The 14465-nt window shown below is 46.8% G+C and overlaps 1 protein-coding gene across 1 annotated transcript in view; it reads right to left on the reverse strand.

Annotated features, from left to right (window-relative positions):
• LOC144103621 (gastric triacylglycerol lipase-like) overlaps positions 1-12988 on the reverse strand; it is a 31999-nt gene extending 19011 nt beyond the window's left edge. The window contains exons 1-2 of the mRNA XM_077636289.1: positions 12775-12988; positions 1921-2035 (exon numbers count right to left, since the gene is read on the reverse strand). Of these exons, the coding sequence (XP_077492415.1) occupies positions 1921-2035; positions 12775-12988 (329 nt within the window). The remainder of the gene's footprint in view (positions 1-1920; positions 2036-12774) is intronic.
• Between the last annotated feature and the right edge of the window lie 1477 nt (positions 12989-14465).

The following is a 14465-nucleotide window of genomic DNA, read 5'->3' on the forward strand; positions in this document are numbered from 1 at the left end:
TTATTTCGCTATCCCTAATGCGCAAAGATAGTGCAAGGCTCAATACGTCCGGTGTAAAATCATGTTGTATAGCTTTTCAGACTGCGTAACACGCTTAATATTGCCTAAACTGTTCCCGCTTGCTAAACAAATATGATCTCTCTGTTTGCACACGCATCTAGATTGCCTGGTTCTCAGGAAAGTCGATCTATCCTCATAGAAAAGGATGCTGCCTCTTGAATTGTCATACAACGCTTCCATCGTATTTTGTTCTTACCAGCTCAGTATTCAAGCAAAGATTCTTCCCTTCCCATTTTTATCCTCCACTCAGTAGTGTCGGTTCCATGGGCATTCTTTCTGAAACTCGTCATTGCCTGAGTAGATTGTCGTAACCTTCCTACTCAATTCGGTTCATCGCCTGTCCGTATTTTTACTGTACAAATACCTGAAGACTTCGGCTGTCAGCGTCCTCTCCTTCCTTTTCCGCAGTCTTTCCTCAGACGACATTTTCTTCTCCTTTTCCCTCTCCTCAAAGGACCACCAAACGTATATCTCCATGTACAATTCGTTTTTTTTTTGCAATGAGCCTGTAAACTTAACCTCTCCTCGTATTTCTAGTTAATGTTTAGCCTTCTAAAATAAATCTAATTTTAATCCCACTACCGCGTGCGCAGAAGTAAGTCTTGGAACCAATACACATTTCCAAAGTCTCCGCATTTATTCAACACTACTGTATCTTCATTGCGCTCTATGTTTTGTTACGGCCACCTAAATACGTTTCGCGTTAAGATTATTTTCATGAGTCTAAATATTTTCTTCATCAGTCCGCACCCTCAAATATTTCTCCTCTAAATGAAGCATTTCAGGCTCTTTTGTTAATAGAATTCGTGTCTCGCTATCGGTAAATACCTTATCGCCCGATTTTTGAGCTCGAAATTCGAGTTCGATATTTTCTTCTTGCTTTCTACAAATATTTGAGAAGAATTCTACCTTGCTTCGGCTATCTGCAAAAACTACCACAATATTTGCGCACATTAAACTCCGAAGACATTGGGCTGTTGTCAGTCCTTGTCGAGTATACGCCAAATTAAACCCATCTCGGCTCTCCACTAGCTTGCGTTCCATCTTTTCTGTACAAATAATCAAAAGCAGAGAAGAGGACTTGGTTGCGCCGCGCTTTATGAACGGCGTAGCTAAACATGAAGCTGGGCTATCATGTACAGCGGCGCAGGCTCGCCGGGCTGTGCAACAGCGTTTATTCCAATCATTTGCATGAGAAGTTTTACTACCAAAACGAAGCGAATCATAACAAAGTGCAAAAGATAGATAGATAAAGAGGAGGAGGGAAAGGCAGGGATGTTAACCAGTAAGGGGTTCCCGTTGGCTACCCTGCACTGGGGAAGAGGGATTAGGGGACTAAAAGGAGGAAGACAGAAGGGAAAAAAGGCATAACACATACACGCACAACGCTGTCACAATTTGTCACTCAATCCAGTCGCTCTCAAGTAGGCTAAGAGTGCCTTGTATGCCTTGAGGGCAGTCGACTGCTATGGCCACGGACCGAGGATCTTTTGCTCTGTTAAAGGGCGAGGATCGAGGCGGTCCAGGGCACAAAACAGTGTATGTCTTAACAAAGTGCAAAAATGCTTATAAAAGTATAGCAGGAGAAGACATCGCTAGCGCACCTACTTCGAATTTGATTAACTACGCACATCAGCTCTAATTTTTTGTGCTATTTAGCCCCTTGCTATTGTATTTGTGCTCTAATATCCTTGTATACCGCCCTTATGAGCACTATTACTGCGGCATCTAGCCGTGATTCTGTTCGAATATAGCATAGCACTTCCAGACTGCAGGAAGCACAACACCGGTGTTTCTGGTGGAGAATTGTAGCGATGAATGAAAAAAGGTTAAGCTTAGAAAAAAAAGTGTGGGCCTTACCTCCATTTCGCGTATTTGGGGTCATGTTTAGAGAGATTGACGTGCTTCGTGTACCGGTCAGCTTCTCTACTGCTCATGGACCACACGTCGAAGCCGGCATCGGCGACCAAAAATCCTGCAAGGAATGTTGGAAGGACTCCTTACAGAACCAACAGTATAAGGGTGTACATTGCAAGAGAGAAGGAGCAATACTTGATTGTCATGATAATCGTCTTAGGATCGCCTGAAAAATGCGCCGATCGTGATCTGGCAGCCGCGTCTGGCGATCCAGGTTGCGGCAGGGGGAGCCGTTTCTTTCAGGTAGCAGTAGGGTATAGGGCATGGCGAGAAATATGCGAACTGAAAATGAGTAAGTGCTTCGTGTGCGTCGTCGGGGAGTCTTAGGTCATTGTGGGCAATACTGCGAAATATTATTTTTTCTCAACTAGGAATGATGAGAGGTGAGCATCATTCCGGGTTCGTCCAATATCAGGATGCTTTTATTCTGTCGCGTAGTGGTGGGGAGCCAAGCACATGGTGAACTTCTTCGCGGACGATTCAATCGAGGGTCGCCCCTTGTGGTCGGTTGGAAGATGGTGGCAAGCGATGCAGCTCTTTCTGTACAAGGTCGGTATGACATCCCGCAGGTTGTCTCCTAATGCTGCGCCATCCGAGAGGAATGTTGAAGTGACTTGCAGTGGTCGCGGGAAATGACGGGCTCGTGTATCCAGGGTTTTCACAATGGTGGCCGCTTCGCTAGTGAATTCAGAATTTCAGGCCAGAGCAGCGGGCAGTGCCTCTTTAGCATTTCGCATCAAAAGCTGCAGCTTCTTCTCTTCCGTCATGTCAGAATCGGCGCATAGAAAAAGGCGCTTCAATTTTTCTACTTACACGGTCTCTGTCTCATTCGGGTGGAGGATACGTGACTGCAGAAGCAGGTATGCTCTTTCTTTCGTAATGATGCTTGTAAATGCCTTGAACTCTCACCTCAATGATTCCATGTCGCCAGAGGACCTTCGTGGTTTTCAAACTAAATTCTGGCTGGGCCTTTCAGGGCGAAGAAAACATGCCTTACATTCGTGTCTTCATCCTAGGTATTGAACATGGTGTTGTCCAATTGCCCAAGGCATTTTTCAGGATCTTCGCCACACGAGCTGTTGTACGTGGGCAGCAAACGGGGCTGGCACAGAATTAAGGACGACGTTGTTCTAGCTTTGGTTCATGTTGCGTCTGAGAAACCCTACTGAACCCACGTGCAGTTGAGTAGTAGACCATGTTTGGGTGGCAGCTTTTGGAGACGTCGACTGCTTCGCAGTTCCTCTTCGGTTGTGACGGCTTCGATGGCTTTCCAGGAAGGCGCCTTCTTCGGGGCGGCTCGGGCAGCTTCGTCAGCTGCCAAGGGCTGTGGCCGACAAGAACATATGGTTCTCCGCACGTCACCCAAACGTCACCTAGTGGCAAAGCAGTCAGGGAGACAGCGAAGAAGGCTTGCAAAAGAAACTGCCTCTTGGGCCAACTCCTGCCCAGAGAGAACTGAATGACTTGGCAGCGGCGATAGGCAGTAAGCGTGCTCGTCGATCCTCGAAAATAATGCCTACAGTTCTTGGCTGCACTAAATTTAAAGCTGGGAAAGAGCCTGCGAGATAAGGAACCGAAAGCAACTACAACAGTCCGGAAAAATGTGAAGGCTGTCGCGCGTGGCCGCGATCAATAGAGATAAGCTTGGTCATATCTCCCCGAGAAAATAACAGAGTGGTTACTACATTCGAATCACTGAGAAAACACGGATTTGTGCTCGCTTGGAGGAAACGATAAGCTGGCAGTGCCGCAGGGTGGAGCGCTCACGCTTCGTGGACATACAATCGACAAGATACCATTTTGCTAGGCTCTGAAGTTGGGGGTTAGAGCTTTGGCATTAACAGAATGATGAAGCTGCGTGCCGGCGTCTTTGAGCGTGAACGAACAAACAGCAGAATCCTTAGCACCAATATCGTTAAGTGAATATGAGCTGTGGTGGAGGATTCACTTGCCATCTTGAAGGTACCAGCAACCGAAATTTGAAACTGCTGAACCGGACTGACGAAGCTAGTCTTTGGTTTTGCAACCGGCGTACGCACCTTTCTTCGTGACCGCATTCAGCCACCTTTAGTCAAAGCGAGAGCGCCATGCGCGATCTTTCTTCGGCACAAGAACCACTGTGAACCCACAGGCACTGGAAGAGTGCATATGAGACAATGCATCGAGCAACTTCTTGAGCGTCTCGTCGACAGCTTGCCTTCTGTCAGCACTGACGAGAATTGGGTTGCATTTCCAGGGCAGCGCGTCGCCCGTGTCTAAGCGGTGCTGCACCAACTAGTGCATCCCGGCTGATCCGTGATTATCTCTTCAAAGTCATCCAACAAAGACAAGAGGTGGCTACGTTCGAGCTGTGTCAGGGCACCGGCACCCGCCAGTAATTTCTGTTTTTTCTGCTCCGATCCCGGAGGAAAACCGTGCTAACAGGCCGCCGCTGCCGATCTCGTTATTTGACAAGGAAACCCGCGTTTCTTGGCCCGCCGGCATCTGTCGCTTCAGTATGCGTTCTATTCGCTAACCCCAGAGAGAGCCCCGTTACCGACCTCGGCACATGGCGGAGCGAGCTGGGCTCGTGGAGGGCATTTAGTTCCTCCGCAGGCGTGTCGGCCGTGCGTGGTTACACCGATCTCGTTGCGGTCGGCGGGTCGATAAAGTGCCTGAGTGGGGCCTCACGGGCTCTCATGATAACCACAATGGGCGATGTCTATAACCAGTCCAATTTTTGCGAAGAACTCTCGGCCCAAAATAACTGGTACTGTTAGACGAGACACGTGAACGAAACACAATCTGCGCGCACACTGATCCCAGCGCACTACGAGGCGAATGACACCGCAGGACCACACCTCCCCGCTAGCTAGCTGTAGTTGCGTCCTTCGCTGCCGCAGTCCAACAGACGTCTGCTGGCCCCAGTGTCGGACAACGCCTTAAACGTTATCCCCGCAAATACGAGGTGCATAAAAGGAACATGCCTGCAAGTTTGTTGTCGAATGTTTAATGAGGACTTGATGGGGATTGGTATCCGAGCTTTGGTAGCCTCCACCGGTGCTGCTACCGGCGGCCTGATTTGTTTCCAGATCTCTAGGGGCTGGTTCTGGCTATATGACCACTCTGGCCACAATTAAAGTAGCGCTCAGATCTCCGTGCTTCTTGCTGCGACACTCGGCTGGTCTTAGGGGTACCTCGCCCATCCAGCCGTGCACGGACCTACGTGGGTGCTTGTGTGCAGGTGCGGGTTTTTGCAGCAATACCCCGCAGATCTACGAGAGTTTTATACCAGCACTGCGTAGCCCATACCTGTAGGGATCCCGAGCACGATTCGATATTTCGAACGGCGTCCACTCCTCGTGAAGTGATCTACCTGCCATGAAGTGATTGATCTCGAAAACCCCTTATCGCTTCAATGGCTCTCCAGGCACACCTTTGGCTCTAGGAACTCCTGAGCCGGCGGTGGAGACCGCTATTAATGTGTCGCTGAACTTTGAGCCTGGACTCGGTGCGCTTCAGTGCCGAGTTCGTTCTGATCGCTGCATCTGCAGCCCCTCAAGTAGAGGGAAAAGGTAGAGTGGCTCTCTTGGATGACACGTTCCCCTCGCTCCGAACTCGGAGCTCTTGGGTCTGCATATTCATACAGTTCTTTCATAGCACGTATGAAGTTGACAAACGATACACCCGGAGCCTGTGTCCGCTGCTCCAGCTCTCGCCGCATACGCAGCTTGTAATCGTACGGAAGGAACTCCTCCCTGAACAAGCGTCGAAAATCAGCCACGTTTCCCGCTGTGTGGCCAACCAAGTGGTACCACTGGGCTGGCTGATCAATATGTGCGACGGGGAGAACTGGTCTCAAAATCTCGATCTCGCTCAGGTCGCTCGCTGGCTCGTACCGAAGCAGGGCGAGGAGAAAGTCATTTGCGCTTTGCTTGTCGTTGTAGGCACTGAAAGTCAATATTGGCACTCTGATCCGTGGGCCAGTAAGCGCGCGAATTGCAACACCTGTTTCTAGGCTGTTGCGAGGACATTTGCGAAGTTCTCTTCCTCCGCAGGATATACTGCACGCTTTTCAGCCATCTGGCGTAGTACGCGGCTAACATTTGCAGGCGTTTATAGAGCGGGGCCAACTGGGCGGTTTTTCTCTGAAGCGGGGGAAAATGTATCCTTCGCCAACTGGCGGTATATTTGTGGTGCTGCGCGAGACATCCCGTAACAAGGTGCCCTGCGTCACCCTCAGCAACTGGCGGGGAGCGCTTGTAGCATCTTCGTGCATTGACGAAGTTAGACCACATGGCCTGAATGCGTGTGTCGAAGTCGCTAGGAGCGAGGAGCAGCCGGCGACAACTGGCGATGGTTCTAAGAGTGGCCCAGTATCCCCTGGTTGGAAACTATGAATTGAAACCGCACCTGCGGACGCGCCTGAGACCTAGCGGAACGCTTGGAAGCCATTGCCACCTGTCTTGGGCTTTCCTTGCTGACCGGGAGTTACCGGCGCGTAACCACCTGCGCGATCGGCATCTGTGGGAGCGTTTCGGGACACGCTCAATACGACGGAACTCCTGTAGCCACAGCCATCTGGCTGCTCCAGCTCGGAGTATTCACCAGGAACTCCTGGCGCAATGTTTCGGACGACAGTTGCACCCGCGGCTTTACGCATAATGCCCGAAGTACTTGGTTGCACCGCATCTTCGGTCGGTCTGGATGTGGCCAGGGAAACAATGCTCGAGATCTCCCGAGCCTCGCCGCAGACATCGTGCAACATCAAAAGTTCCAGCAGCCCGTAGCGCAGGCTGGCCATGTTGTTCCTCGTGATCTAGCACCCCACCTGGAACTCCACAGGGGCCCGCGTTTATGCGCCAAAGTTTGGGGTCTCCAGCGTGGTTTGAACCCTGCACTCAGGGCCAACACTACTCCGCTAGCTCGAACGACAGTGGTCGCCAAGATCCCACTACCGAGGATTAGCCCGCCGGTTTATTGGGATCTCCCAGTTGGGACGGCCTCTCGTTTGCACGGAAGCGGCAACGTGCGCAAAGGCAGCAAAGTGACCTGGTCCGCGGAGTTGTCGCCTCCGTCCGGCGTCTGGCTCTCCACACCCTTGCTGTCCGCTGCGTGCACGGACCGCGGGGCCGTCGACGAAGGCTGCCCACGAGATGACGCGGAGACGCGGGCGCCTGTTTCCTGCCTCCTCTGCTGCTGCTCGGAAGGAGCCGGTAGGGGAAAAGCAGTGGTAGGCCACAAGAGAGAGATTAGGATGGCGCAGGCGAGCGAGTAAAACGTGGATCCCCACAAGGCAGTGAAGCAAATCTATCGAAAAATTTGCTATCGATACTATCGATAGTTATTTTAAAGCTATCGATAGTGTAAAAAAACAAACTATCGGTAGTTCTACTATCCATAGACTGTCGATAGTATTATCGATAGTACTATCGATAGTGTAACCAAACTATCGATAGTTCTATTGCCGCGAATATTTGCAGTGTTTGTCCTTTTTTCAAATCTGCTGCCACACCACTTTATCGCTTTGTGTGCGACGCAAGACGCGACTGCATTTATCTCGATTGATCGCAGCCAGGCAGAGCTGATTCTAAGTTGTTCCGGAATGTTCTAGTAACTTTGCACGCTTTATCTCGAAAGTTCGCTATCAGCTTTAATTTGAGCACGGCCGACAGCGGCGGGCATTCTGTTCGACGACCGCCGAGCACGCTTGTCGCTTCGCCGCTGCCGAGTGATTCAGTCCATTTTGGGTGCAAGTCAGCCCAATAAACAGTTGTTCTTTTAGATGACCATTTTTTCCGTCTTCATAGCTGCTTCGACTGCCGTCACCACTACGTGACACTACAATAGTACTATCGATAGGGAGGCTATTAATAGTGCGACCGCCGACAGTAAGACTATTGAGAGTAAGGTTTATCGGTAGTAAGACTCTCGATATTAAGCCTTTGGATTGTAGCACTATTGATATTCTCCATTCGTTGCCCAGCAATATTTCCAAAAATTTTGCGATACCTTGTTGGTTTCATGGCTTTATGGGGCTTAATGCCCGAAAGAGACTCCGGCTATGGAGGGGTGCGTTGTGCAGTTCTCCGAAGTATTTTGACCAGCTGTGGTCCTTTAATGTGCAACGAAGAATGCAACAAGGCGATGCCAAAAGAACGAACGTTAATTGCTGTGGCCTCATGATAGCATGGCACATGCACTGTGCAAGCCTAGCGCAATTTTCTTCTACACGCTGAGCTGTATACAAGTTAACAAATTTTAAAGATAACTGTCGGGGTTGTGAGAGCTTGCTCGAGTTAAAATAAAATGACTACCACTTGAAACTGAGACGAAAAAGCGGGACGATTGTGTTTAAAATGTTGCTGGAGCAGTTCGAAAGTATTGTCTATAGTGCTCTCGATATTACTATCGATAGTAGTATCCTACTATCGATAGTAGTATCCTACTATCGATAGTACTATCGATACTACTCTCGATAACACCATCGATAGTTTCTTTATCATCGATAGTTCAATAGTGACACAACTATCGATAGTATCGATAGTCTTGCATCACTACCACAAGGTCCAGATAATCTACTGCCTTGGTTTCTGAAGCACTAGTCTAAGGCAGTGTTTTAATCTTTCTGTTATCTATCACAAATCTCTTGTGGAGGTCAAGACACCAGGTGAACAAAAAAAAAGTTTATGTCGTGCTTCGTGGGGTTTATCCTCCCAAAAAAATCATGCTATGATCGAAATCGCAGTGAAGGCCTCCGGGAATTTCGACCACCTGGGGTTCTTTAACGTCCACTGACATCGCACAGTACACAGGCCTCTAGAGTTTTGCCCCTATCGCAATGCGAGCGCCAAGGGGGGGGTCGAACCCTCGTACTTTGGGTCAGCAGCTGAGCACTAACTACGGAACAGCTACGGCGGCGAAACTTATTGTACCTTTTTTTTTGTGAAGCGGGGCAGAATGTTAAATGTATTATTTCGGGACCGGAGCAGAATGGTAAATGTATTATTACGGGACCTATTTCTATCATACTGACAGGCTGTAAAAGTATGAACACTACTATATTCGGCCTTAATCCAGCACCTTCCTTCCACTGTGCTTCGGAAACCTCGTTAACATAGATTTATAATAAGATTATAATACACTTCTATGTGAATAGAATTGTCGTAATAAAGCTGCAACACCTCGATTGACAGCGCAGAAAAAGACGAAACTCTTGAAGGAACACACGACAGGAATCAGAAGTTGGCAGGAAGTAGCGTTGTCGTTAGCACGCTCGGCTGCAGAACGGAAGGATGGTGGTTCGAATCCCGGCGTGCACAACAATTTAAAAGCGCTCGTCGTGTGATACTTCAAGTGCACATTTTTTTTCTGCGTGGTAAATCAAGATGAACCAGTACCAACATGCCCAACTTATCGCTCTGCTGCGCCTTGATACAGCTGCAAGCAGATACTGTGAAGTTAATATTGAATGTTTGTCGTTATATCTGACTAATGCTTTTGCTCCTGTATCCTATCTGGTGTTAATGTAGCAGCTCCTGCAGCTTCACATTGATGAAGCTAGTACCGCTTAGATTGCAGGCTATTTACTAAACGGATAAATAAAGTAAAAGGTAGTATTAAACGGAACTTGCTCGAATTTAATTTCTCTTACATTTGGACTCTGTATGGGGTCCGTGCGGCGTACTGTTTTTTGTTTTCTTTTTAACGCAATCAGAAATGAACTGACCTCTTAAATGCGGTTTTATCCCAATTTGTGTGTTTTGTATTCTTTTGCGGCCAAAAAGCATCATAAAGACATCTTCCGTGTGACGATGACAAATTTTATTGGCTCAAAAGCTGCTTTGTCCAAACACGCCCACACATAAGCTACTTTCTCCTCACGAAGTGCGGTCCAAGACCCATTTTTCAAGCACTTTGCATGCGATAGCCATTGTAAATCATTGCAAATCTTGTACCCGTTGTATTCAAGGTGGGTACCCCGTGGATTTGAGGTCGAACCTCAAACCTGCGCAAACGGAAGGAGCAGGGTTCGATTCCCAGTGATGGCGGGTTCTCAGCATTCAAAGAGGCACCGCAACCATTCTCAGTGATTCTGAAGCAACCTTTCGCATCTTCGCGAGGGGACGTATCTCCGCCACAGAATTCTTAACACGATGCCAAACGATGTGAAGAAAGTGGATCAGGTATGGATTCCGACCCACGCGGTCGTTCCGGGGAATAGAAGTTTTTCTCAGCAGAGCCGTTTAGTGGGTCTCCGGCGCAGGGGCCCCATTGGTGTGGGCTGTATACGTATCAATCCATAATCACATATTACGGGGAGCTTAGATTTTGCTTGCCACCACCACACGTTTCGCTAAGCCAACAGGCTACACGTGGCGGCGGCTGCAGACGCAGTCGCAGCTAAACCCGCGGAAATAAGCTAATATCTTTGCTGATCTGTTAAATCTGTACGGTCAACTGTGCAGCGAGCCAGCTCCCTTAGGCAACATAATTTAGGAAGCGCGGAGGATCCGCCCTCGGCAGATCTGTCCACATCTCCCTCGCTTCAACAATGGGAAGCTGTTCTCAACTTGAACTGCCGGCAACCTGGAGCGGCTAAGGAAGTCCAAGAGGATCACCACCCTTCTTACTCACAAATAGTTTCTTTCTCTCTCTCTTGGCTCTCGGCACTCACGTGCTGTGTCGCCCTTTCCACTTCTGCTTTTGCAGTTTGTTTGTTGCACTGGGGGCACTCACGTCTTTGTCGCATTTCCCTGCTCAGTTTTTCGTGTTTTGGTTTTTGTACCTTGAGCACTCACGCAGTGCGTCGTCCTTTCGTTTTCTGATTTTGTAGTTAATCGTTCCGTAAAATGTTGTAGTTATAAAAGTTTATAGTTATGATCACAGAGAGGCGGCACACATAAACAAACGCTTAATATATTGCCGGAATTTGACACCTTATACCAGGCGTTGTGATGCATTAAAAGGATCGGAAGATAAATAACAGACTCGAATACCCAGCGAAAATAGAGGAACGCATGCACAGGCAAACAGAAGCATAGGAAATCAAATCGTCTTTATAGTTCTTTCTTTTCATTTAAGCAAGAGTTAGCCGCTTCTAGAAAGTCGAACTCGGTGCCAAACAGAAATTAAGAAAGGTTCTGAAGGACTCACTGCCGAGTTGATTTTTGTGATCGGCTTCTAAACTAACCGCCTCATCTTGTCTGTACTCTTGCCAAGAATATTTATCCCTTCGAACCGTGCCACATATTTGTTTAGGAATCAAAATGAGAAAGACGCAAGGCAAACCAAATGTAGTTGTCCTGGAGGATGCTTCCGTGCCTGAGATTATATCACGGGTTCTACATAAGGGTCCTAAATATTATGCACAACCCGGTGTTCCAGCACATGAACCAATTGCAATGAACCAAAAAATGGCCCTGAAGGCGAAAGATGGAGAACGGGACAGCTGCCTTCTTGAAGGTGTGAGCTGCTTGCGGGAGACTGTGCTCAAAGAACTGGACGCGTAGAGACAGTGTGTTATCTGGTGTGCTTTCTGTCTTCAAAAGCGATAACCTGGTGCTTGTTCAAGCTGATGAGGACGGTGAATTCATGAGTTTACCGAAGGGAATTTGCAGTGCGAAAAAGCAAGTAGCTATGAATAAGAATTTGGTCTCTATTATGAAAAGCTAAGTAACCGTAAACACTAAGTTCACTGGGGTTTTAAAAGATTAGAACTCAGCACACATGCCAGGGACTCACTAATAGCAGCGGTTGTTTAAGTTCTTTCTTTACAGCAAAGATCCACAAACCGGAAATTGCGTTCAGAACTTGTGTTCTGAGCAGGGTTCATCGCAAAAGTACTTCAACCAGTTCTTGCCAAAGAAGCTTAAGAACGTTCTTCTGAACGAGCCCCTCCTCACCAAAAAGTGCATCGATGTCGCGCAGTTTCTCAATTGTAACTAAAATATTCGCTTTAGTTTTTTCGTAAACATACAAGACTTGCTTTATTCCGTGCCTCAGCAACAACTTGTTTTCTGTTAAGGAATACATGGAAGAAAACGTCGGTCAAATGTTTACGGGAATCCTCTTAGGTGGAGTAGATTTGTAATGAGGGAGCAATTATTCATTTGAACTCACCCAAGCGCAGCCTAATGGCTAGAACAAAAAAAGCTATGCAGCTTTCTCTGGTACTTCGCAGTTACAGAAAAAGTCCTGATCCAAGGTTCGAGCCCGGGACCACCGCTTCATCAGAGCAGTCGTTCTACCAACTGAGCTAAGCGCGACGACAAGCGTATGATAGGGCGAGAGTAACCTGATCAATAATTCGAAATGGGAACAGGGTTGGTCAAATGAATAGGGGAACACCCTAAACAGAGGCGCTGATGAAGAGATGAGACACTCTATAATCGTGGTTTTGTACGGAGTAGCAAGGATGCAGTATACTTTCGTTAAATGAGCACGTAAAACACAGATCACAATTTTTTTTTAATTTTCGGATTGCGCTCTGGTAAACAACCGCTGCGCGTAAAATCAGAAAGACGCGCTAGAGGATTCAAGCCATAAATCTTTTGAAAATAACTTTCTTTACCAAAATGAAAGGCCAAGTTGATTAGTCATTTGAAGCAACAAAAAATGAAAACAACTTATTCTATACTCACAAAAAGCAACCAAATTACTGTCAAGTTGGGTTTTTCCATCCAATACTATTTAGAGAAACGGTTTCCTAATATGACTTGATAATCTGCGACCTTCATGAATTTGCTTAGACATAGGTTTAACTTTATATATCTTTATGATGTGATTAGCGCGTATGGTAATTATGTAAGTGCTTGCCTATCGTCTGCTCAGGATAGTTGAGGAAAAAGTTGTCAGCTGCCGTCAAGATGCCTGGAACGAAGAGGACTGGATGGCGGGCAGTGCCATTCTGTCCAGTCGTTTCATTTTTTCCGTGTGGCACCCTGTCCACTTCCAGAATGTAGCCGTCCTCTGTGGTTGTGTGGGTGACCTCGCAGGGGTAGCCGAAATATTTCACCAGCTCGCACTGCATTACCAGAAACAATCCCACGCGGTGAGTAGTTATTTTTACGTTAAGCCACCTTCACCCTGCAATTAAATTCACAGAGAATATTCTCCACTTAGGAATAAAATAACAATGCGAAGAGTTGCCCTGGGTTGCTGTATACTTCATGATTTCTGAAATTGAGTGTTTTGTACCGGTTATACTGTATTTTCCGCAAGAACAGTGAAATGCGTCGTATACATCAGTCAAAACACTGCACGCAGAAAACGAAGCAGTGATGACGTTCCGAGTACAAAATAGATCATATAGTTCCCCAACTGATGTAAAACTTCCAGTAATTAAATATTTCTTACTTTCACAGATCTAAAAGACGTGAGAAAATGTCAGGTCTAATATTCGGTACATGAACAACGATGAGAAGCCCTCCGCTAGAGCTACAGTTCTCTCATATTTTTATTGAGGAGAAATAAACAAAGCTCGCGACATGTGGCGTCTACGTTCTACTAAAAACGTGTGAATATTTTTTGTCAGGCTTATACGAAAGCTCGAATATTTCAACATTTCTCCAAGCTTTGATTCTCCCGTACAAGCCCCGCCAGGACCTAATTCCTATTGCATTTTCTACTTTAAGAATGTAGCTGAGAATTCCGAAAACTTTCTCAGATATAGCCCCAAGTATACTCTCAACTCATAAAAGTTCTTTTTTGTGTGGAAAATTCAGCCTAACCTGCTTTTAACATTCCTAAGTTTGTTTACCGATCTCTCATAATGCTGCCCAAAAGATCAAATCTTGAACAGACTTATCTACTTATGAACACTCACCTCAAAATATCGGTCAAGCTCATATTGCATAGAAGAAAAAAAATTGAGAAGAGTCAGCAGACGGTGAGCCTATAGGGTGCAGACTGCTGCATCCACTTTATTCTTGAAATACTCGAAAAGGCAGGGGGAGGGCAAACGTGAAGGAAATAGGACATGAAGGGTTCAGTAAAGATAGAAAAGATCAACACTTTACCTTTTGATTCTTATATCTTTTTTGTATCATCTACGTTCTCTTTAGCAGCAAAAAGGTGTTCTAAAGGCGCATAGTGACGCCTTTATGGAATTAAATTTTCACAGCTTTGTGCTTTGGCAAGAAGCTTGTCAATATTTTTAAACTTGCTCCTGTTGCAAATAATGAGAGGTATTGTACCACGGCCTCTATTTATGCTCCAGGTGAAGCTTTAAGATTGACGACACGGGCGCGGCAAATATTAGGTGCAGTATGGCGCTGAACCAAACAGAAGGCTCGAAAAATTATTTCTGTCCGTTCAGAGCAGCTTATGATGCTGATTCTACAGAATTCTGATATTTTCTGGTATTCATTACAAAACTATCTGCCTGGTCTGTACGAATAGAATATGAAGGCATTGAAACAGGTAGTTTTTAGATATATTCATAAATATCTAGGGCAAGAAGCAATATTCAGCTTACGGGATTAATTTTTTGTTATAAATTTAAATCC

The sequence above is a fragment of the Amblyomma americanum genome, chromosome 9 (assembly GCF_052857255.1).
Source record: "Amblyomma americanum isolate KBUSLIRL-KWMA chromosome 9, ASM5285725v1, whole genome shotgun sequence".
In the NCBI taxonomy this organism is placed as follows: Eukaryota; Metazoa; Arthropoda; class Arachnida; order Ixodida; family Ixodidae; genus Amblyomma; species Amblyomma americanum.